Here is a 25,664-nt window from a genome sequence, read left to right as displayed (position 1 = left end):
GGGGGAAGTCACATGGCTCTGGGTAGCAGTGACGAGACACTCTCACACAATCTCATTCAAAACTCAGACACACATTCACAGGCACTCTTTGCTATGCTGTGGCCATCACACTTGGAAGAGGAGCTACAACTATTAAGTATGTGTTAGACCATGGGAGATAATAACCCAGGGCAGAAAACAAGACATGTTTTCAACCTCGAACGTTTGAGAGACGAAAGACGTGCACACGCACATGTTGCTTTTGTGCATTGAGTAGTACAGTGACTCAGTCAACAATAGCATGTCTTGAGACAGTAAAAAATAGTCCTTTGAGGTGAAGCAGAAACAAATCTTGCTCTATTCCAATTGTAATAACTTAGCCAAGGCTTTTCACACAACCAGCAGTGACTCAGGCTAAGGTTGATAATACGCATCTGTCTGTCGTTCTGTTGGAACAGAAATAGTGAGGCAAGATATGACAGAAGCTACGCATAAAGAGTTCAGTCTTATTTTCTGCTTCAGTGTGTGTTAAGCCAGTGATGGTCTCGGCTTGGTCCCCTGCCCTGTATTCCCAAACTAAGTGCTGTTGCTGCAGTGTTAAGGAATAAATCCGGTAAATCCGGTTGTGATTTCAGCACATGAACACCCCTTTCCGGCTACATTTTTGGACTGCTCCAGGCTATTCTGATGACTACTGACCTTCCGTAAATGTGTGAGGTGCTGGAATAAAGCAAAGTGCCCTGGTCATCAGAGTGGCTTAAGTTCACCTACACCAGTCAGGTCAGTCTACCTTTAGCACACGTTTCCTCTCCAACCGCTTTTACACTTACATTTATTCCTTTGGCAAATGGTCTTTATCCAAAAGTATACACACAGAACAAGCAGATCTAATTTAATTACAAATGCCATAAGAATGAGTTTTAAAAAATGGATCAGATACAAATGCAGAATTTATAAAATATATAAAAATTATGCATCAACGGCAGCATTTAAGTGCTAACAGTAATTAAGGTGCTATGATGGACAGTCAAGTCAAGATGCCATAGACACTACATTATTCAAAAGAGGAAGACTAAAGAATGCCAGGCAATAAATATAAGCAATTTCAAGGTGGGTTGCACTTGGAGAATGCCACTGAAGTTGAACTAATGTTGTGATTTGTGTACCAAGGCCAGTATCTTCAGAAATAGGTGAATATGTACCAACTTTGTATCATTCAAACATTTTAATAGCATGTTCAATACCATTCAGTGAAAATGGTGGTCTTTAAAAGAACTTTCAGAAGAAACTTTTCAGCAGAACTTTCAAAGAAACATAATATATGACAAAGTCAGGATTAAAAGCACCCTTCCCTGCTACTCAGTTACACAATCTTTGGCATCATTGACTGCCTCAAAATGTTGTAGTCATCTGTGAGCTTTTTGCTCCAGTCTGCCAGTCATTTATCCCACTTTTCCCTTATAGTTCTTTCAAGCTCTAGAATGTTTGCAGGGTTTCTTTTCCCAATAGCAGATTTCAGATCTCTCCAAAGATTTTCAGATGTACTGAGATCCACTGAGAACAGTCCAGATTTTTCTTTTTTCAGTTATTCTTCAGTATACTGTTGGCTGTATGATTTATTTATTGTTATTTACATTTATATAGTACCTTTCTGAGATTCAAGGTCACTTCACTCACACACTGAGAAGCAACAGCCAATTTGCACACACCATACTCTCTCTCTCTCTCTCTCTCTCTCTCTCTCTCTCTCTCTCTCTCTATATATATATATATATATATATATATATATATATATATATATATATATATATATATATATATATATATATACAGGTTGCATATTTGGGAATCTTGTGCCATAGCATGCATGCATTTCTACACATAACTATTTTTCTTAAACCTGGGCACAGATTTCAGTCTAAAATGCTAAAATCTAAAATGCATTGATAACCAGATTTCGGTAATTCTGTATCAAATTCAAGGCCGCCAGTTGCAGATGTTGCAATAATGAATCCTCCGCCACATTTCATTCTGGGTATGGTGACCCTTCATTTTGTCATCAATAAACATAATGTTGGTCTGCACTGCCAGCACTATATTTAGTTTGACTTTATAGGTTTTAGCCCTTTTTAAGCCATCCTTTAAGCACTGGGGTTCTCCTTGGCCTTCGCCCACAGAACCCTTCTTTCCTGCAGCACAAGGTAGAGGTTGACATTGCCATTCCAGATGGCTCCAGCTCAGCCTGATGCTCTTTGGATTCTGTATGTGGTTTCTTTTCCATATTTCAATCCCAACTTTATCCAGGTTCCATCATTAATTTTCCTCCTTCCACCATATTCTGGAAGGCTCTAAACTGTTTCACGCATAGCAAACTTCTTGATAACCTTTCGAACCACTGAAGTAGGGATTCCAAATTATTTGGAAATAGCCTTTTACCCTTTCAGCTGCTTTTGTTTGATAATAATAGCTTTTCTAGTCTGTTCAGGCAGTACTTTCTTTGCCATCGTGAACAATGAACAAGGAATAAAATTGGCCATTTTAGGTATCAAAGACACCATTCTTGTATTAAATAAAGTCATGTGAGCACTGACAATATGGGGACAAGCTTCTAATTAATCACAGGTTAGTATGATTTTGTTCTTTGTGTCATACTGAACAAAGATTGATAATAATTGTGTGTTGCCATTATTTTCATTTGTTATTTGTTAGATTTGTGCTGTTTTCACAGGTTTTATAGACCCAGCTGTTTCACTGAACACCTTATTGCAAGAGAGTTTACTTAAAATATACTTAAAATTCAAAGGTGCCAATGATGTTGCCCATAACTGTTTGAGTAGGAGTGCTCGCCCGGACTGAATGTGATCTGATGACAAGGTCCTCTGCAATGCTACCAAAGAGGCTGAAAAAACAGACACTGAAATGAATAGACCCATCTGATCTGTATGCAGTTTATACAATAGTTTTGTTTTAGGTGGAGTGCTCTAGTACTTTATGGTGACAGTAGCATTTTTAAGGTTAAATAATAAGGCAGGAAGGCTTCATTACCATGCTTGTGCCATGTTCAGAATCACTAGCATCACTCATTTCCCCCTTCCAACACTTATTTGAACACTAACTGAAGCTAGAAACCCTGATCCAATTTATTCCACATGCAGCCAAATTACGTATGACTCGGAATGTACCATCTTAAAAACTTAAAAACTGGCAACTTCATGTATAACAAATTCAAAACTGCAACTATTATACTCAACTATTGCATGTCTTAGTATGATGCATTTTTGAGAGAATGTCTTAACAGAGCTGTTATGCTGTGGATCTTTTTAACACTGGCTAAAAAAAAATGTTTAAAACAAAAAAAGAAAAGTCAATTCTTAATAATTAACGTCTTGAAATCCAGCCCTTGTCTGAGCATGTGCGTGACAAGAAGAGTTTAATATTTGCGCTCCTCTATGGAGAGTCAAGAAAATAAAATGCCAGATAGTTTAAACGTCAGAATGTTACTTTTTTTTTTTGTTCCAGTGTGACAGCAGAACAAAGAACAATATTTAAAAAAGTCAGTGGTGTGTTTTAGTGTAAAAGCAAAATAATACAGGGCTATCGCATATATTTAGTGAAGAGAGAGAGAACACATGCAAAGAGGAAAGATGTTATTTTCAGTGCACACAAATTAAGAGTTTTGATGATTTAAACTAAGATAGTTAAAAACAAAACCACAAATTCAGTAATAAAGTAGCACTTATCTATTAGAACTGTGTTCTTTAATGAAACTGTGCCATTTAAATAAACTATGCCCAGACGTTTAGAAAGTCTCATGTGTTAGATGTCACTGAATTCCTTTAGAATTTGGAGGGAATTTGCTCATATTCTACCGTTACTGTTTCTACCGATTAATCAAATAAGAAAATACACCTCTGTTTGCTATTATTGAAGTATCCATGAGGTGCAAGTGAAATAATCTCTCTTTGAGGGGAACATCTCATAATTGCTGCATCCTAGATTCCTCTGTGCTACGTCCCCCAAACCGTAACCCGGAATCAATCGTACTCCACCATCCTGGCCCACAGGAATTGAGAATACAGAGGATGCTTTCAGAATGAGAAAACACAGGTGTGTCCTATGCAGAAAGCTTTTCTTATTGCGGTGTGTGACATATGCCTATGGTATAAATTCTCCACCTCCAGGTTCATCTAGTTCAGTTTAAAAGACATTTACAGGAGTGACATTTTATTTTGTTTGTATTTCATATTGATTTAATAATTGTCCCAGTTAGGATTTCATGTGCAATATGTTGTGCGCATTTGTAAATGTACAGATTAAGCATCCTTATCCAAATCACATTTCACGTGCACATGTTTTCAGATTACACAAACTATCACTGTGGCATGTGCTTCTCAATGCAATAGAACCATGAGTGTGTGATTAAAATAACGCCTTTTGGTATCTGTGGATCCGACAGATTTTCTTGTCTTCTTTCCTTGTTTCTTTAGCGGGAGAAGCTTGGACATGAGGAAACGGGGCAAGGAAATGACTCGAGGAACAGTTAAAGTTATGAGATGTGCCCCATGTCAACCCTTGGCTGGGAAATCCACAGAGAGAGAATTTCTGCTGATCAAGGGTATTTAAACCCCCTGGGTGCCACATGCGATTGAATACTTTACTTTCTTTTACACAAGCTTGCATTGTGCATTGCTGGTGATGCCGCTTTCACTTGCTAACTCACAGACTTATAGTGGTTAGTCTGGTTTTGTGAGTGTGGTTCCTGGACCATCATCAAGATTTTTTGCTTAAGTAGAACAAAATTGTAATTTATGATGTCAATTGCCTTACTGAGGACAAGTGGCGCAAGCAAAAATATGTATCCCTCATTGGAGAGCAATAACTTCTACAGCAATGCCCCTAGGGCACACAGACTTGCAACAAGTCTGACTTCCTAACTTATTCAAGAGGGGAAAGAAGAGGTTGCACATTTTTGCATTTTGCTCCATAATTTCTATATCGTGAGTGAAAGAGTTTACAATGCTTTTTGATTTGGAATCATTATCTTAACACATGCAAACCTGGTATTTGGCCCATTTAGCTGCGTCCACTAAGCTAAATGAAGCTATCCATGATATATATATATAAGAAGACTTTCCCAAAATAGCTGAAACCTTTGAACTCGTGAACCTGATCATCACCAAAAGTATGTCTCATTCAGTCCATCTTAATTTATAAACTTGACCACAAATCTGTGAGCCCCTAATCTACTGGACTACCCATTGGAGCCCCAGCATAGTCACTTGTGACTGCTATTCTGATTCTTATTCTGTTTTGTTTATTATTGTTGCTGTTGTATTGTTGTTTTAAAATTGAATGTCATTATGTGTGCAATGAAGGAGGAGCTATCTAAAGCTTAATATATCCTGATATCTAAAAATGTGTTTCTTTTGATTTAACTAAAGAATAGACTACAATGAATCGTGCTGATTTAAAGAATATTGCAGCACATATCTATGTAGATTCAAGAGTATTATCCTTAAACCTAATGGTATTGGTATTAAATATTGCTCTTGTGTTTAATTTTTGGTTTTAGATTTTATCTTCTATTATCTTAATTTATTACATTTCATATTATTTTATTGTATTATTTTATTGTGTAAAGCACTATGTAAATATTGATTTTAAAATGTTATATAAAGATGATGATGATGATGATGATGATGATGATTATTATTATTATTATATAACTGATACGGTGTGTCTATCATTAAGCAAGCTCTACTTTACTCTCATCCCTTGAGACAGCGAGAGTGAGAGAGAGAGCGAGAGGTTGGCTTGACGTCATTCAGGTTTATTAGCGGTTTACGCGGTTCCCACAACCATCACTCACACTCTGCTAGCACGCTCTTCGGAAGCTTATGGTTAATACCTAGCTTGGGCTCCGTCTGCATCAAATCTCCCATGTTCGGCAAAAGAAAATGGAATAAGTGATTTACCTGAGAGGTTTTAAGGACAAGAAGCCTATTGAACAGTTTTACGAAGAAGGCGATCCCAGTTTTCCTCCAATGTGAAGGGAAAGGCATGTATAAACCTTTTCTCTAGGAAACACATTTCCTTACGTTTTATTTATGCGTACTGTGTTTAACGTACCTATGTGCTACCCCTTATGTCTTAGAAACATCTTTCGGTTCAGCACCATGGATAGTGGCATATGCAATTTTTAAATTCCTTGCGTGTGATGATATCAGATTGTTTTTTTTACCTCCTATGAATCGCATTAATTGTTGAATCAAGACGTTTTCCTTGATATCGTTGCCCTGGCTTGTTCATTAGAATGCACTGATTATCTATTATTATGACTAAAACTGCTTTGTGACAATATGTGTTGTAAAAGTATACTAGTATATTTGAACTGAATCTAGGAACTTTTGCCAGTAGCCCAGTTTGACTGAGCACAAGACCTTTACACAGTAACATATTGGATCGCAAATTTCATGCGTTTAACTTTTGCATAAATACTGAAGTTTGTCTTTTCTTACACTAAGATTCAATCATCTTTTCTTCAGGTCGATCACTGGAGAGATGAACGAGAGTGTAATGTCCAATGAAAGCGAGGCTGGGGTGCCCGCGGCCTCATGGACGGACGCTGGAGTCTCAAACCGCAGCCTTGCGCTCTCACCCTCATCTCCTGACGTTCCCGTAAATCCGTGGGACATCATGCTGTGCCTCTCTGGCACTGTGATCGCGTGTGAGAATGCTATAGTGGTTGCGATCATCTTCTACACGCCGACACTGCGCACTCCCATGTTTGTGCTGATCGGTAGCCTCGCGACCGCCGACCTTCTCGCGGGGATGGGATTAATTCTGAATTTTGTGTTCCAGTACCTGATCTCCTCGGAGACCATCAGCCTTATAACGGTCGGCTTCCTCGTGGCCTCTTTCACCGCCTCCATCAGCAGCCTCCTTGCCATCACGGTCGACCGCTACTTCTCCCTCTACAATGCCCTAACATACTTATCAGAGAAGACGCTGCACTTTGTGCACCTGATGGTGGTGGGCACGTGGGGCGCGTCGTTGTGCCTCGGGCTGTTACCCGTGCTGGGCTGGAACTGTCTGGACGACGTGGCCTCGTGCAGCATTGTGCGGCCCCTGAAGCGGAGCAACGTCACCTTGTTAGCCGTGTCCTTTTTCGTGATTTTCGTGGTCATGCTTGGCCTGTATTTCAAAATCTGTAAGATTGTGTGCCGCCACGCGCACCAGATCGCGCTCCAGCAGCATTTCTTCACCTCGTCGCATTATGTGGCCACCAAGAAGGGAGTATCCACGCTCGCAATTATTCTTGGCACATTTGGTGCGAGCTGGCTGCCATTTGCCATTTACTGCTTGGTAGGTGAGCGCGAATACCCAGCTGTCTACACCTATGCCACATTACTCCCCGCTACCTACAATTCCATGATCAATCCGATCATTTACGCCTACCGGAACACCGAGATACAGCGCTCACTGTATGCGCTATTCTGTGGCTGCTTTCAAACTGTGTCATATCGCTCAAGATCGCCAAGCGAGGTCTAGATTTTTTGTAAGTTAATCTGAGAACGACAGATGCTGTTTCTGCTATTGCTTTACATTGTCTCTGCTAAAAACGAACGCGTGAATTCAACGCTTGTCTGTTGCGCAATTGCACTTTACTAAGACTCGAGCCAACGGAGAGTCCCTCTAAATACTGTGAACAACAGACTTTTGTGATCGACAAAGCAACAAACTCTTATCAAGAATGTATTTAAACCATCTAAAGTGGGAGACTAGCACTTTACAGGAAGATATTAAATGCCAAAGCAGTATTGTATAGCCCTGTATTTAAAGTACTGTTTATGAGTTTATTTGTGTGATGGATATTTTTTAACTTGTAAAATTATGACTGTACATTTTATACGAGAGAGAACATAAATAAAAAAGGAAAAACCTGCCTACCTATTTTTGAATGTTTATTTCTCCCTGAATTAGAGTGAGAGAGAGCTCTTAAAAACTCAAAAAGGCCTCCTGTTCTTACACTATGACTGCCAATGTATGCACATACCCAAAGTGAATCAAATGCAACAGCAACTATCCAAATAACATTTGTGCTCTGAAGTTGCTTAAACAGCATTTTTGAAAGCATGTTAGAATTTCTAAGTTCTTCTTATGTGGTGAAAAAATATTTAGTTCTAGGTGACGACATGGAATTTTGTCTGAATAGGGTTCAAATGTGTAATGTGATCGAGTGAAGAACCTCAATAACCAAAGGTTTTAGTGTACAAATACATTTGGAGCTCATATGTGTAAGCGAAGGTGTCGAATGGTGTACAGGACTGCAGCTATCAATGAACAACAACCTTTATGACAATGGTTAAGTTAAAACATTTGATATGTTGTCCCCAACTTCAGCCGTCAGTAGTTTTAGATAAAAAAAAACAACAAAACAATGCTCTGAATGTTGAAACACAAATTCTGATTTTTGCTAGAAGTTTTAAAAATCAAAACAAATCCAAGTCTTACAGTCCAGTCAGATGGAACCTATCTGTAGGTTTTACGAGTGTGTTTATGTAAAGATATGCCAATGTGAGTGTTATCTCTAGGCAGGAAAGGTGTGCAAAGTCCAGGAAGGCCGCTTTAGTGTCTTGATTTAGGGTCTTGATTTGTGTTATACAGCAATTTCGACGTCCCTTGTGTGACTCACAACGCTATTTTGATTTGCTATAGCGTTCCACTTGGCTGTCAGAAAGTCGTGGGCGCTGGGACGCACAGCACACGTTTTATTAGCGAGTTTAATCTGCTCGCTCTGTTTATGCTGTGAGCAAGTGGGAGTCGTCTATCCGATGGATGGTACAGCAGCGATGAATGACGCGGATTTTGGCGTTTTGTGTGACTGACCGCTGAACGTTCAGTGTTGTCACTCAGACAGATGAGACGTAGCTTACAGATGCTCGTGTTTTATTGACTTCCATAAAAGTGACATCACTGATCATAAGCTTGATTGTCCTGAAAGCAGAGGACGCGACTGAAGCTGAAGCAACATTTTCTGTTCTCCTAGTTCGCTCTCCGTTGTACTGAAGCAGTTTGCGGTGTTTAATAGTGACTGAATGGCAGAGACAGCTTTAGTTAAAAAAAGACAAAACAAGATAGCGGCATTTTGTAGGCCAAGCGAATAACAAAACAACAACAACAACAACAACAACAACAAAATAGTGTCACATTCTCTGTTGTTGCTGAGTGCTTGATGTGAACCCTTGTCTCGTAGGCGTTATGTTTTGTAGCTTTTGTCACTGACCACCCTGCTCCGTTTTCACTTCCGTGCTCGGTTGCCTTTCGCGGTTTGATGTTTTATTCAGTGGCGCTGTGCCCACGCTCCCTGGATCTCTAAATCGACTTGAGTGACCATCTCTGTCAGCCACACTACGAAGCGCGTCAGACATACTGTTAAGAGTTATCGCCATCAAAAATCGGCCTGGCTGCGTTTTCTGACCCCGCTTTCCTTCTGTCAAACTTTAATGTGCCAAGACACTAATACACCCACTTACTCCAGCGATCTACACTGACCCAACACTCATTAATCTCTGAACCAGCGATGTCACTGATAAAAACACTCCCACTCGCCAGCTAATGGCTGAATACAGTAGATAGGAAACGTTGTCAGTGTTATGACAATCGATAGCATTCATATGAGCAGTTTCAGTTAATGTACAGAGAAACCTTAAAACAACGTTTACAGTCAAAAGTAAAAGGTGGTATGGGGTCATTCTGCCAAAACCCCATGAGTGATAGATATGCAGTGACGTCAGACTGAAAACATTTTACAGGCGCGCAAAACTTGCTGTATAATTATATTTACATTTGCATTTATGGCCGTTAGCAAGTGCGACATGTATGGTCATTTGATTTGATAACTTTTGGATAGTAAGATAAATGCTGCACATGACAGGCCTATTGCTTCATCTGTCAGATTTTAATCACATATCCATCTGTTTTAATACGGATTTTGTTCACTTTGCTAACCCAAAAGAGGGGATGGACTGAATGAAACAACCATTCATGTCTAAACATTAAAAAAAGACACATGGACTTCCGCCAATTACTTGTTCTTTCCAGAAATATCCGGAGCACATCTCAAACACACACATACACACGCCGTAACAGTGGGAGAAAGTGCAGGATGTAGTAAATGCCTCAGTGTCCGTGCACACATAGAGTTCAGTCATTGTGATCTGCCAGCAATAAATCCTTGGTCGTGTTATCTTTCTAAATCCAAAATGCAAGAGAAGTAAATTAAATAAATTCTAAATATTCTTTGGTAAATATTAATCTACATGTTTTAAACTGTTTTAATCTGTTTCTGTTCACTGCATTCACATCAGCGTTGTAAATGTAAGATTTGATACAAGAGTTAACACAAGCATAACATATACAAATACCATTTTTCTCGTTGAAAAACCGATGACCACACTATATAGCTACAGTTTTCATAAAGGACGCCTAATGCTTTATTGTGTTATATTTTTGCCATGAAGCCTTCGAATGCTTATCAAAAGAGCAACAAACTAAGTGGACAAAGCTGTTAACTGGCAATGATTTTCTGTGCACTTTTCCGCTGTAGTAGAGCTCTTTTATTCCTCCCCTGTTGGCGCAGTTTATTTTTGCGAAGCATGCCTTCGACGCTTTTTGAAAACCGTAGATGTAAGAACGGGAGAGACGTCTGTGCATTCTGATACAACATGACTTTTCATAAATACACCTGGACGCGCTTCGGCTTATGAAACACTTGGCCAGGGCCCGAACCTATAAAGTAAAGGCTCCACGGCGAGTGCTAGGAGACACTGTCTTAAATTCACTAAATGGGCACCATATTACAACTTAATGGTGACATTTGCAATCATGAGCATACAGTATAAACCTGAGGGTGAATCAGAAGGCAGGTCAGTGACTAGGAATGCACGCGTTTTAACCCCCTGCAAGTACCACGCGTTTAATGCATCCAGAGGTTCTTAGTTCAGGAGTTTGTAGTGCAAGCGCAGGTTTGTGTATTTGTGTGTGTGTGTGTGTGTGTGTGTGTGTGTGTGTGTGTGTGCGCGCGCGTGTGCGTGCGTGCGTGCGTGCGTGTGTACGAATGTATGATGATTAACCACCTCTCTTCCTGGAAACATAGGCAGGCCTGGATGCAACTGCTCACTTAAGCACTTTGTACCTCTCCTCTTGAAGGAGTGAACTGAGTATACCGTGAACACTGCCGGGCGCTGCTCTGAGATGTTTTTCATACCGCTCCTCACTGTAACACGCATGCAAGTGTTGGATGCTCCTTTCTAAATGCGCGCTATTTCTGAATAGCTTCTAAATTAAAATGTGCGTGGCTTTAAGCATGGCTCGGACATTTAACGGGGCCCTCCAGAGACAGCTTTCAGACTACATTTACGCCATAAATAGCACGGTCCATTAGGGCTTTTGAATTGCTCTCCTATTAACACCAACACTCAGACCCACTGTCACGTCTGCATGTTGCCTGTATATAGCTTCAATACAATATGTTCTTTGGCCCCCAAATTCACACTTGTTCAATATTTATCATATTTCCAAACGTAAGGATTTTGCATTTTAGTTTTCAGGTTAGAGTCACTGAACAGAATGAAACCTCATATGACAGTATGCTTATAAAAGTGCAAGGTAAACAGAAGGTTTCCAAATGTTATTTAAAACGTGTGTGTTCGTTTATTTGTTTTTTACGGGGCATGTGCTAAGGTGCATCTGAAAAAAACCTTCCTACAAGAACTGATTCTCATATTATTTATTTTCTTTAAATTTTTTTTTTTTTTTATTGGAACTTTGTTGGAAGTTACTGTTGTACCGACTTCAATTGCCGCATTCCATTCCACAGATTTCCTAAGCAGCATTTTTGAATTCAAGTCACACTAATCACGTGATGTGGGTCAGGGGAACTGCGTTAGATTCATTCGGGATGCCCTGCAACGTCATCGAGCAGAAGACGCGCGTATTGTTTTTTCCTCTTGACAGCTGTGGTGAGGTGTTTGCTGTGCAAACTACTGAACTATGTCTACGTGACGTCGACCCTATATTTTGCACGTTACATTAGATTAGATAAGTAGGTAAAAGTTATTTACCATTAGAACACTGGATAAATAGGTAAAAGTTAACAAGTTAAATTCGTTGTCAGGCTGATTTGCCAACATTTCTTACCAGGTTACATCTACATCAGCAAAAATGTATGAAATATTAATAGCACTCTCACACGTAAATGAAGATATTGATGAGACGAGAAAAGCCTTTATTCACCACTCCCTACAGTCTGAATTCTTGTTTGGTCCTGTAGCTCAGCTGGTCAAGCATGGTGCTGATAACAACAGTTTTATTATTTTTTTTTTTTTTAGTGCATTTTTATTATTAGGCTCAACAGACCCAGAATTGAGTTATGAGATGGGCTGGACAAATTCAAACCTTTTACCATTAAATAGCACAACCATATCAGTACAGTATCATATCAGTACAGCTATATCAGTGCAGCTATATCAGTACAGTATCATATCAGTACAGCTATATCAGTGCAGCTATGTCAGTACAGTATCTTATCAATAACAACTATATCAGTACAGCTATGTCAGTACAGTATCTGATCAATAACAACTATATCAGTGCAGCTATGTCAGTACAGTATCTTATCAATAACAACTATATCAGTGCAGCTATGTCAGTACAGTATCTTATCAGTACAGCTATATCAGTACAGCTATGTCAGTACAGTATCATATCAGTACAGCTATATCAGTACAGCTATGTCAGTACAGCATCTTATCAATAACAACTATATCATTACAGTATCATATCAGTACAGCTATATCAGTACAGTATCATATCAGTAATGTTATATCAGTACAGTATCATATCAGTACAGCTATGTCAGTACAGCTATGTCAGTACAGTATCTTATCAATAACAACTATATCAGTACAGCTATGTGAGTACAGCATCTTATCAATAACAACTATATCAGTACAGCTATGTGAGTACAGCATCTTATCAATAACAACTATATCATTACAGTGTCATATCAGTACAGCTATGTCAGTACAGTATCTTATCCATAACAACCATGTCATTACAGTGTCATATCAGTACAGCTATGTCAGTACAGTATCTTATCCATAACAACTATGTCATTACAGTGTCATATCAGTACAGCTATGTCAGTACAGTATCTTATCCATAACAACTATGTCATTACAGTGTCATATCAGTACAGCTATGTCAGTACAGTATCTTATCCATAACAACTATATTATTACAGTGTCATATCAGTACAGCTATGTCAGTACAGTATCTTATCCATAACAACTATGTCATTACAGTGTCATATCAGTACAGCTATGTCAGTACAGTATCTTATCCATAACAACTATATTATTACAGTGTCATATCAGTACAGCTATGTCAGTACAGTATCTTATCCATAACAACTATGTCATTACAGTGTCATATCAGTACAGCTATGTCAGTACAGTATTTTATCCATAACAACTATATCAGTACAGTGTCATATCAGTATAGTTGCCCCACAATGATTCATATCAGTAATTAATTTACTTATTTGGGAATTTGTATTGGTCCATTACTACTAATGGTAATGATAGAATACTTCCATAGTCTAATGCACAAGCTGCAGGGTGATACTCTATAGATCTCTTTTTTTATTCTCTTTTTATTCTCTTTTTTATGCACCCCCCACCCCCACCCCCCAGAAGTATGAACTTCTTGATATCTAAATTCATATGGGGTGGGTATCATACCACTATAAGTGGTACTCTGCAACAGCAAATATAAGGCTGTGGCCTTTCTCCTGTGTTATCCTTTCAGTTAAAGTTGTGGCCACTTGGTTGCACTCTGGCTCCAGAGTTTTCTGACATTGTATTGGGGAGGCTATCATCATGAACTGTCTTACACTAGTCCTGCTCAGAAGAAAATGGTGCTTAAATCTGGATCTGTTATCAAAACCACATGAAAAGCGTGGAAAATGGTTGAAAAAATATAAGAAGACCTTGCACATTTAATTTTCCAACACCACTATGGCAACTTTAACCTTTTCTCTGGTGGACAGACAGTTGTTCTATTCCCAACACCTCTTGTCTTTTTTTATTAGACTCAGGTCAGCCATGTAAGCAACTAGAGTACCCTGGGACCCTCCACATCTTTCACACCTGATGACCGAGTGGTTGGACTCTAAGGTTTATAAGCAGGGTTTAGTAAATCGGTCACATCTATGTTGGCTACATCATACTCAACTTTAGAAATAACACTTTCTAATAACAGAATGGAAAAAGAATAATCTTGAATTCCATCCTATATGGGATTATATGTGGCTCAATTTTATTGTTACTTCAAAGACTCTAGCTCATCAATTAATTTTAATTACATTTTTTACTCCACACCAGATTTAATATATAAAATGAACGGGCTTTCTTATTGCATTGTATTTAACATTAATACACTCAGCACTGTCCTGCAAGTTTAATGACTGCTGTGAGAAAGTTAGCAAATTCTGGAAATTAATTTTGTCTGCGTTGTCTAACATACTCAAAGCCCCTACTGATACGAATCCGTGTTTGTGTTCAGTAAATGATGATAGCCCCTTCATTTTCATGATAGCTCCAAAGCTTTAGATTTTTGCTATTATAAAGGCTACTATATGGAACTGATAATCCAAGTTTGCAAATGTGACCATGATGGTTCCTCTTCTATGATATTATCTCCCTGAGCCGCCTACAGGAGTAGTTATTAAGTGAAGTCAGCTACAGTATTGGCAATTGGGTGTCATTGTGTACACTCTCAAGGATCTTATATGAACGATCAAAACTTTAATGGTATTTAATGTCCCACATATATTTTTTTTTCAGTTGATGTAATAGTGGTCATATATCTGCTTTTTTTCATTTAGTTTTTGTGTTTACTGTATAGAGAAATGTATTCTTTGTAATTTGTATTTTGGTTCATTAGTTTGGTTTGTGTATGTTAAAATTAATATAAAATTAATCACAAAAAATGTTCCATCTTCCGGTTGTTTATGCTGTGGCCAGTTTGATGACCTTCCCCCCCCTTTTTTCCCCCTTTCCTTTGTGCAGTACAAGTTAGGAGCGGAAGTCATTTAGCGTCACTCGTCAACATTTGTTAGTGACCCTTGTTTTTGAAAATTTTCATTCTCAGATTATATCACATCACATTTGCAAGAGCCTGGTGGAAAAAAAAAAAACAAGCAGACACGCGATGATTGCAATAATCTCTTCGTACCGGAGGCACTGTTGTACAGTGTAAATAGAATGTTCTTATTTCAAAACATCCCAAAGTCCCCTATAAGTATTTACACAAAATAGTGCCCATTTCTGTACATTACGCGTATCTGACTTTGAGATTGTTACGTGCATCATATTAGCCCACGCGTGTTTTTGGTAACTTGTTTACCAGGCATTTCAGTATTTTTTTTTACTGTGTTTGCTCTGTTAAGAAAAAAGAAGCAAACACTGACATTAAAAAAACAAACAAACAAACAAACAAACAAACTTTCATAGTGGTGCAATTTAATCATACTGCGGCACTTGATATTCAAAGTTGTCCAGTACAATTTGGCTTGGCAGTGTTGTAAAACCTAAAGATTTTTATTTAAATTTTCAACGTAATTTGTTGTTTAGATAATAGAAGACAATAATATAGTATATAATTAGAAAATCATGAATAATAAATCACGTTTCTGATATTCATACACGTTTATGGCAACCTTTAACTATTAGCTTAGTTTTCCTACTAATTTGGGTACGTATAAATGTGTTTCAAAACTGATATGAATGTTTTAAAATTAGAAGACCTTAAGACCAACAATAACTTTAGGAGGTATTACATTGATTTTGTGGCGACATCGTCTGGTAATTTAAAACACTCGCAGTTTAGTTAAAATACACTAACCATAATAGAAAAGAAGCAGTATTTTAAAATACAAATATGCCATGCTTGAGCTACTTTCACGTGAATAGATTGCAATATAAATTTGAAAGCTCCTTAAACTTAATATTAGCTTTTATTAATTCAAGCAAACTGTTACATTAAACAGTTACATAAGTTACAAGGTGTACACTTTAAATCATATTTCATTTTAATTTTTTTTTCTGTCTGAAACATAGAAACAGCTAATGCTTAGGAACGCAGGCAAAGTAGTAACGGCACAGTACATTCATAAACTTAACGAACATCTATACAAACCATAAAGAAAGGAACGGTAGTCTTTTTCCTTTTAAAACACGAACAAGTCGATGATAGGCCATTCATGACCGGCCGGCTGACAAACTTGAATCGCATGAACGATAAATTATAATGGTCCTTCACTTTTATTCATCACTTTAACACACCAAAGCACTGGCAATCGAATAACATGTCTTCTCCTGTAGTAATTTAGCAAGACCCTATAGGCTAGAGCCGCCTTGAGTCCAGACCTTCGATAAAGCAGACCTTACTGCGCAGGCTTTTTTAAATCTTAAAAAAGAACGTTAAGCCCACGTTTCCTTCCTTATTACAATCATACACGACATGATCACATATTGCTCGGAGATATGAATTTCTTTTTTTTACCAGAACATAACCATCAGATTTTTTTGAAGAAAAAACAAACAAACGAACAAAAGAAAAAAAACAAAAAAACACCACCACCACACCATTGTTTTTATAAGTGCCTTGGATTACTGGCCTTTTTAAGATATGAAACTTATGCATGTAAAATAAAAACTAAATAAAATGCGCTCCAGTTTTGTTGACAACCACAAGGTGGCAGCATTGCATTAAAATTAAATAAGGTGCTCCGTATTGCCCCTTAATATAACACTTCATACAAACAAACAATGAGATAGTGGATGTTACCTTTTTTAAACGAGCTACAAGATAAAAACAGCTCCGTTATGTTCATTTATTAATTGTACAAGAGAAGAGTTTAAAAAATCTTAAGTACAGCAACGGGTTGAATTATGTTGTGTAAAAAACATGAGCGTGAAGCATCTGGAAAGAGAGCGAGTCTGAAATGTACCACTGAAATGTACCACGGACAACCATGGGAGGGGGACACAAAGAGAAAATGAGACAAACGTCTTAAACTGGAATTTCTTTATCCTTCCTTGGTCAAAATTCACCACTTCCCCACCGCTTCAGCTTGCTTACTCCATCCAGTCAACCTCGTCAAACTCTGAGTCGTCCTCCGAGTCGCTGTACTCCACGGCAATGCGCCGAGACAAAATAGTGGCTACATCGTTACCCACACGCTCGTGCTTGGCTTCTTGTTCCCTTTGCTCCTCGACCTTCCTCAGCTGGATACCTGAGACAGAAGCGGAGGGCATTAGCACTCAAGACATACCCTGACTAACAAGTCACTGAATACCTCGTCTCACCTTTACGAATGGCTTCTAATAAGACGCTGCGTGCGTCGCTGATAGGTGGCAGAGTGGAGGGGTGTCTCTTGACCTCATGGCCTGAGTGGGTGGGCAGAGACGAAACGGCTCCAGGGAATGAAGGCACAGGGGGCGGAACTGCAGATGGGCAGGGGGAGGAACTTTTGACCCCTGGGAGGGGCAGAGGAGGAGGTGGGGGAGGAGGGGGTAAAACAGGACCATCTCCCTTACCAGGAGGCAGGACTTTTTCCTGTTGTAGGCGGGCTGGAGAGGAGTGAAGAGGTGGGGCCACTGGAGGCGGGGCGGGGTGTAATACACCAGGGGCAATTTGAAGGGGGGCAGGGGGAGGGGGTATTGCTGGGGGCTGCTGAGATGGTAAAGGTGGGATTGGAGGGGGTGGTGTGCCTCGCATGCTGGAAGCTGATACGGTAGACGGGAGGGGGGGGGGAGGTGGTAACGGGGGAGGAGGTGGGGGGGTGGCATGGGCATTTAGGAAGACCGGAGTTCTGGCTGGAGACTGAGGACAACTGTCGGAGAAACCTGAACTGGAGCTGAAAAGAGAGAGAGAGAGAGAGAGAGAGAGGCACACAGAGAGAAAGATACTGAGCACATAAACAATAAATAACAAACAACAGTGCTGCTGAGTCAACAGTTTTAAATGTTTCTACAAAATAGCTTTATTGATTCTTTTCTTGGGTATCTGTCCACTTCAGACTTCTGAACCATTTGTGTTTGTGTGTGTGTGTGTGTGTGTGTGTGTGTGTGTGTGTGTAGCTGCTCCTCCCAGGAGCAGCACACACAAATTACAGACTTCAAAGGCACAGTCTTGACCATGACAGTCCTGCCACTGGACTAAAGAAATAACTTTTTTAACTTTATATCCTTCCAGGCTCTTTCAGAATTGCCCTGGGCCGAAGAATGCCGTACAGGCAGCTGTACAGGAGATGCACAGTGCCTCTTCCAGTGTGCCAGTGGAGATTAAAGCAATGCCAAATGATTCAGCGTTCATGTCAGACCACAAAACAGCAAAAAGGAAAGAACATAAAAGCCACAGGTACTGAAGCATCTTATAGTTGCTATGACTCCGACCTCTAGGAATTCCCTACCCAGAGACCTGAGATTAAAACCCCATCCTCTAGGAATTCCCTACCCAGAGAAATGAGATTAAGACCCCAACCTCTAGGAATTCCCTACCCAGAGACCTGAGATTAAGACCCCAACCTCTAGGAATTCCCTACCCAGAAACCTGAGATTAAGACCCCAACCTCTAGGAATTCCCTACCTAGAGAAATGAGATTAAGACCCCAACCTCTAGGAATTCCCTACCCAGAGACCTGAGATTAAGACCCAAACCTCTAGGAATTCCCTATCCAGAGACCTGAGATTAAGACCCCAATCTCTAGGAATTCCCTACCCAGAGACCTGAGATTAAGACCCCAACCTCTAGGAATTCCCTACCCAGAGACCTGAGATTAAGACCCCAACCTCTAGGAATTCCCTACCCAGAGACCTGAGATTAAGACCCCAACCTCTAGGAATTCCCTACCCAGAGACCTGAGATTAAGACCCCAACCTCTAGGAATTCCCTACCCAGAGACCTGAGATTAAGACCCCAACCTCTAGGAATTCCTTACCCAGAGACCTGAGATTAAGACCCCAACCTCTAGGAATTCCCTACCCAGAGACCTGAGATTAAGACCCCATCCTTTAGGAATTCCCTACCTGAAAACCTGAAAAGAATCACAAAAGTCACTTGTTTAACACCGCATGTAAGTAGGCTCAGTGTCTACCAGCCGGACGCTCGGGCCGAGCTTCGCTTGTTGACTTATGTTGAGATCACAGAGACAGTTGGTCAGTACTGAGGTCCTCACTTCTGTTACATTTGCACGGTCACTACCAGACAGGGAAATTAATCAGACTTCCTCTTTTTTTGTCCACGTCTGTGTAAATTAAAGGGTATGAATAGAGCAGCGAGAAAGCACTGCACACCTCTATATATTGTTAGCACTAGAGTCTGTGATGCATGTTTACTATAATGCATTTTAAATTTTTGCTTTTAGCATTATGTGCCAAACACATTTTAACATTTTACACCTAATATCTAAGACAAACGTAGCCTTAGGACTAAGACTAAAACGAATGTCTGCAGTCAGGTGTGGTTGATAGAAAAAATGTATGTTCAGCAGAGTGTGCTTCACATGTTCATATCATATAGTGTGTAAGGCACAATATCTTAGGTGTTAAGAGATTGGAAGGAGAGAGAGAGAGAGAGACAGAGACACAGAGCAACAGGCCAAGTCAGGTTGCTCTAGGATTCTTTTTTTCTGAGCTTTAAATAAAATAAGAGAATGGGGGGGTGGGGGGGGGGTGGATCAGGGGCTATTACTCCTGAGTTCTGAATTGGGTCACCCCTGCTGCAAAAAGAAATGTTAACTCATGAGAGAGAGATACTGCTGCTGCCCTTGGTCAAACACCAAAACAATTAGTTAATAAATGGATAAAGCAAAATAGCTCAGCAAACCTTCTGGCACTTTAACATGCACTTCTTTAACTGTTTTTATGAGTTTTCCATTCTTGTAGCCGAATCCCGATATGTTTACTATCCCTACAGTTAATCCGAAAGTTTTCTGTATACAAAGAAAGAATTTTTCCCACAAAATGTCCCCACAATGTGAGAACGTTTCCTTCATTGTGGGGAGGTTTGGCCATCCCTCATTTTACCTACAGCATGTTATGTAGGATGATGCATTTTTTTTAAAAAAATGTTTGATTGTGTGGGCACTGGCAACCTGCCAGTGGGTCTTGGCAGTTCACATTGGTGTGTACACACTCGCTTATGCACACCGGAGTTTTAACACCACCATTGTGATGTGGTTGGTGGTTTTATTTCAGTGTGATGGCCACTGTGCAGCACTCGCTGATTGCGGCGCCTGCTCTTCGGGCCGTGTGGTTCGAGGGGCGCACCTGATGGCGGAAGCTGGCTTGGCGTCGGCCAGGTGTGAGGGTGGAGGAGGTGGGGGCTCGTGCGGCCGTCCACACACACGCTCCCCTGTCTGGCTGAGCAGCTCACTCATCTGTGAGTACGGCAGTGCGGCCAGCGAGTACGAGCCACCCAGATGATCCATGTACATTTGTCTGAACCGTAAGAGTAGGATGAGTATATTAAGAATGAACCCTAGAGTTAAATGGAATTATGCAGACAATTCCATTAAATCTAGCATGCACACGTATACACGGTCCCTTTTATGTAATCATCTTCATTTGGACTTTCTCTGAACTGTGTATGACACGTTTAGTCCCATGTAGAGAGAATTTAAATTTTTTCATGTCATGTGGTGACATTTTCATCATGTGTTATCCACTCTGTCCCCAAAAACAAGATTAAAATTTTTATTTCCTCTCATTACTCTGAAGATGTTTTATTTCCAACAAGAGACTGAAAGTGTGCTTGCACTGACACACACCTGGGGTTGTGGTACGGCGCAGAGCTGTTGGCAATCTCTTGATGCTTCCCATCGGCATCGTCCTCTGCGAGCTCCGCCCCCAAGGCTAGCTTCTGCCACTCCTTCCTGCGGTCATGAGGGGCTCGTGGAACCTTCTCTGGTTCGGCAGGACGATCGATGTTCTTCAGCTGGGGAAGAGGAGTGGGATTTGGAGAGCGCGAGACATGCAGTGCTCAGTGAGAGTTCAGCATATGTGCGGATGATGATTATTAATGTTTGCACAGACTATCTTTCATAACATGGACAAAAAGGACATTTAGTAAGCCCGAGGGCCAGATGAAGCGCTCCAAGTCTTAAATGGAGAAGACACGCGAAGGAGAGTTAGGAGACAGGAGTGAAAAGGAAGTCTCGTTCACGAAAGAGTGAATAAAGTGCATAGGGTCAGCAATGCGGTACTCATCCAATGACCTTCACCTTCCCAGCCAACTACACGCAATTTTATGCTGTACTAAATCTGCTCTCTAGAATCTATTACGCATTCACGCCTTCCCACTCCTGACACATTACATATATCTAAAAACCCTCGTCCTTTGTAAAGTGTATTTATATATACAAACACGCACGCACGCAGACATGCACAAAGTCTTAAATGGTATAAAACCTTTTGCTTCATTTTTCGCTGAATATTTGTCTTCCTACACAATGATCTGACACTCTTTCATGTCAGCTCTGTGTGTGAGCTGAGGTGAAAACACACACACACACGCGCACATTTGTGCGTGTGTGCAAAGTGAGACTGAAGTCATTCGCATGTTAGGAGATCAAGCAGTATCAGCTGTGCAGCCATCACAGATGAACGTGCATACGCACGCGAACACACACACACACACACACACACGCACGCGCACCTGCACACACACACACACATACGCAAACAATGTGGAGCAACTCCATAGCTTTGGAGTACAGACATACATAGCAAAACACAGGAAACAAATAAATCTGTATGGCTCCGTTTCTGTCTGGGACTTGCCCTGAAGCAAAAAGGAAAACAGAACTTGGTCCAACCCGAGTCTGAACTCATGTAGGCTTTGATTCATGTCTCTTCACTTTCTAAATGACCTTACCTTGCTTTCAACATTGTAACTGAAGCTTCAGAGGCTTCTGTTATTCACTACAAAAGAAATAACCTGATGTAAAAGCTGACATTATGATTAATGCCCTTATAAACAACAGCAGTAGTGTCAGATTAGAACTTCTCGAAACCGTTTTCCTGCGGAGGAAAGGTTCCAAATATGCAACAGTCATTGGGTAATTTGCTTCTCTGCTTAAATGATCAAGTCCTACACAACAGTATAAAAGCCATAGATTCCTTTGTTCCCTGTAGCGAGGTGCCTTACTGGCTGGACAGCGCAAGGTCTACATATGTAATATGGTGTTGTGACGTTTTCCAGTTCACATACCTGCCCTGGGAGGTCTAAATATTTATAGACCTGATCATACAAGTGGGGATCCTGTAACTACAAGAACACAAAAAAAGAAAGGAAAAAAGAAAGAAGCTTCAAAAGTACAATTTTAACATAATACAACAAAGTAGCTGTTAAACGCAAAATAAAGTGCTGCAGAAGCGCTAGAACAGTGGTCATCAAAGGATAATGCTTAAAATATGTGAACACATTGTCTGGCCAGAATGTTACAGATGAGCAAAATGTCTAAAAACTTTACATTCACAGACAAAAAAATAAAAAATAAAAAATGGAAAAGTATATTTGAATTTTAAGAAAGCACTATGGTCGAATTCATCTTTAGCAGGAAAGAGGTGTATTAACAACAAAACAAAGCAAAACAAAAAACAACCAAACCAAAAAAAAAAAAAAAACCTGAAAAGTATTTTAGACAACAGATATCACTGCTCCAACATAAATTCAACACAATATATGATGGTAACACCAAACACACAATGCATGGAATGCCACAGCGGTTTTTAAATTAAATTAATTTAGAACACCTCTATGACCAGTGGTAGAAATAAAAGAAGATGAGTGAGCCGTTTCTTAATTAAGCCACGGCGTGTGGATTTTATTGGTCGATCGCTTTTGTGAGACCTCGTTCGTGTTTGCATTTTGATTTGATGTGAAGGGAAGAGGTGTGTATTGGGGTCTGTGCACCTGAGATGTGGACTCAGAAATAATCCAGCATGGCTAATTGCTTTGAAACTCTCGACCCCCCCCCGCCCCCCAATATTCATTACTAAGAGAATAAAACAGGATCAAGCAGTAATGAAGATTGAATAAGGTCCTCTAATTACTCTAATTAATCACTGGTCAAAACACACACACACACACACACACACACACACACACACACACACACACACACACACAGTGGAATAATGAATGTACTAACAGTGTCAGTCAAACATCCAATTTAAACAGTCATGTCTCAGACTCTTTCTTTCTCTCTCTGTATCCCTTTTATCATCTTTATCTAAGTGGGGAAAGTTGTTGAGGTGAGCAGTGTGTGTCAGCATCTTCATTGGTGTTTACATGGATGTGGAGCAGACCTTCAACCACAGAGAGCAGGCCTGCATGACCTTCCCAAAAGTCCCCTGTTCGAACTCCGCCAAGGATGGGAGAGTTGTTCATATTAGACAGACTGCATCAAACCCAAACCGTCCCTCTGGGATGACAGTGCTAAAATACTTCAGTGGTAACTAAAGCATCACTAACCAGCATAGTAGCATAGATCATTCATGTACAACTCAGTCTTATTCATGAAGAAAAGAAATGTAAAAGGAAGGCAAGATAATTACTACCTTCAATAGACACATACATCTGGAAGAGAGGTCTCTGGTTAATTATCCTATACCTGCAGTGGTGTGCTGGGAGCTAGTATAGATATAGTCTAACAGCCAGGTAAATGTGAGGAAAGTAGGCTGATTTCTTGACAAGTTTTAAATCCTTTTTTTCTGTCTGGCTGTGAGTATAGGGAGCTTGGTCGTGGTAACTGTCATTGTCACTAGCTACAGTCATATCTCTGAGAAAACTAACCCCCGCCACCCCACCCCAAAAGATCTTTTTAATTGGAGGGAAACATGTCAAAATTTATTGTCCATTGTCCAATTGACTACACACGTGGCTGTTAAAATCTGGGTAGGAAAATCTGGAACACTCCTTTGTGTATTGGCCTGTTTAGTTTTTAAGTGAGGAAAATGACATTGTTGATATTACTGGAAAATCTATTCAGAGTCACCTCAGTGGCAAATCTCTATTATGATAAAGAGTCTGCCAACCAGGGCTTGTGCTTCCTAAGAAGCTATTTAAATATGGCAGACCCAGACAGAAAGTTTTTGCCAAATTTATTGGCACACTTCTGAAGCCAACTGAAGGAAGCATCACATTTCAGCCTTCACACTGCTGTTAGTTTAATTTACAACTTAGAAAAGAGTTTCTCTTTGGAATCTCAAAAATAGCCAGCCTAAAATTATTTGTACCCAAGACCTAGTGTTTTCACAGCACTTAGCACTTGGTGCACCTGGTTAAATAGCAAACAGGAGATCTTATTCCTAACCCCGACAGGAAGAACAGAACGTGAGTTCAGATTCTGCAGTGGGTTGTGGTTAAGATGTAGGGCTTTACTGGAGATCATGGTCTGGTAATAAGGTTGCTGTTTCAGTACAACAGGGTGGTCCGGTATGTCTCAACATTCCAGGTATTTGTTTTCTGATTTACCATGGGCACGAAAAGGAGGGGTTCATGGATGCTACCTATAACACCTTTCGGCAAAGTTTGATAAGGCAACTCAAGCTCTTCAGAGCCAGAGAGATACATCACAAAGAGGGAGTGATGGAGGAGAGATCAGAAGAAGAGAAGCAGATAGAAGGGAGAAGGGGAAAAACAGACCACAGAACACAAGAGAATAAGATGGCAGAGGAAGGAGAATCTTATGGGAACTCCTGTTTGAGTTTATAGCAGGTACAGAGATCTTGACCTCAGGTTGAATTTGAACCTGGGGTTTTATACCTTGGCCTCAACACACACCAACACACACACACACACACACACACACACACACACACACACACACACACACACGCACAAAGATTAACATGTTTAGCATAGAAGTATGTCTACTATAATAGCGTTTGTCCACACACAGTAAGCAAAGCATCTACTGATGCATTAAAGATCTGTATTATATGTCTATATTAAAATGCATGTGCAAATATAACTCACTTGAATTTAAGTTACTTCCGTTATCTCGTCTAGAATGTGCTTTCGAATCATTTGACTGTGATAATAATGGGGGGGGGGGGGGGGGGTTGTAGTGATCATTTATACAGACAGTAGCCTGACTGCACGGTAACAGGCACTGGGGTCAGAGTGGGTGCAGTCGTGGATGCTGTGGGCAGGGAGGAGGGCCAGAGCCATCCGGCTTGCACTGGACCGGGTGCAGGTAGCAGGCGTAGAGACGTCACAGCCAACAAATGGGTTTTGCTGATTCTTCAAGTGTATATGTAATAGATATACTTTGAGGCACCTGTAAGGTGGCCTTGCGAAGAAGAAATTGGCTTTCAAACACTTTTTTAAAAAAAAGAAGAAAAAAAACCTGTATCATTTTCTTTGTAACTTTATGCTTAGTTCCTAGTACCAAGATGAGGTGTACAAATAGGGTGAAATGAGTGTGTGTGTGTGTGTGTGTGTGTGTGTGTGTGTGTGTGTGTGTGTGTGTGTGTGTGTGTGTGTGTGTCTATGGAGATGGCTGAAATAGAGAGGGGTAAAAAAATCTTGGCTACTACAAACTCTCA

The 25,664-nt window shown here is 40.2% G+C and overlaps 2 protein-coding genes across 5 annotated transcripts in view; one reads left to right on the top strand and one right to left on the bottom strand.

The window, feature by feature from the left end:
• Positions 1-5,872: 5,872 nt before the first annotated feature.
• LOC113572007 (G-protein coupled receptor 6) lies at positions 5,873-7,918 on the top strand. The gene is made up of 2 exons (XM_027001261.2): positions 5,873-6,037; positions 6,525-7,918. The coding sequence occupies exon 2, from the start codon at positions 6,541-6,543 to the stop codon at positions 7,528-7,530; it is 990 nt and encodes a 329-aa protein (XP_026857062.2). The 5' UTR covers positions 5,873-6,037; positions 6,525-6,540; the 3' UTR covers positions 7,531-7,918.
• An 8,123-nt stretch (positions 7,919-16,041) lies between these two features.
• The window catches only part of wasf1 (WASP family member 1), a 63,726-nt gene continuing 54,103 nt past the window's right edge, over positions 16,042-25,664 (bottom strand). For 3 of the 4 annotated variants that reach the window (XM_027001312.2, XM_027001304.2, XM_027001296.2), the window contains 5 exons: positions 22,321-22,377; positions 20,879-21,045; positions 20,379-20,549; positions 17,415-17,965; positions 16,042-17,341 (listed from right to left, as the gene is read on the bottom strand). In XM_027001312.2, coding sequence (XP_026857113.2) covers positions 17,184-17,341; positions 17,415-17,965; positions 20,379-20,549; positions 20,879-21,045; positions 22,321-22,377 — 1,104 coding nt within the window. In that variant the 3' untranslated portion in view covers positions 16,042-17,183. The remainder of the gene's footprint in view (positions 17,342-17,414; positions 17,966-20,378; positions 20,550-20,878; positions 21,046-22,320; positions 22,378-25,664) is intronic. The other variant, XM_027001320.2, reaches the window with a different exon arrangement.

This window comes from Electrophorus electricus, chromosome 8 (assembly GCF_013358815.1).
Source record: "Electrophorus electricus isolate fEleEle1 chromosome 8, fEleEle1.pri, whole genome shotgun sequence".
Taxonomy (NCBI): Eukaryota; Metazoa; Chordata; class Actinopteri; order Gymnotiformes; family Gymnotidae; genus Electrophorus; species Electrophorus electricus.
This window is presented reverse-complemented; position numbering and strand designations above follow the sequence as displayed.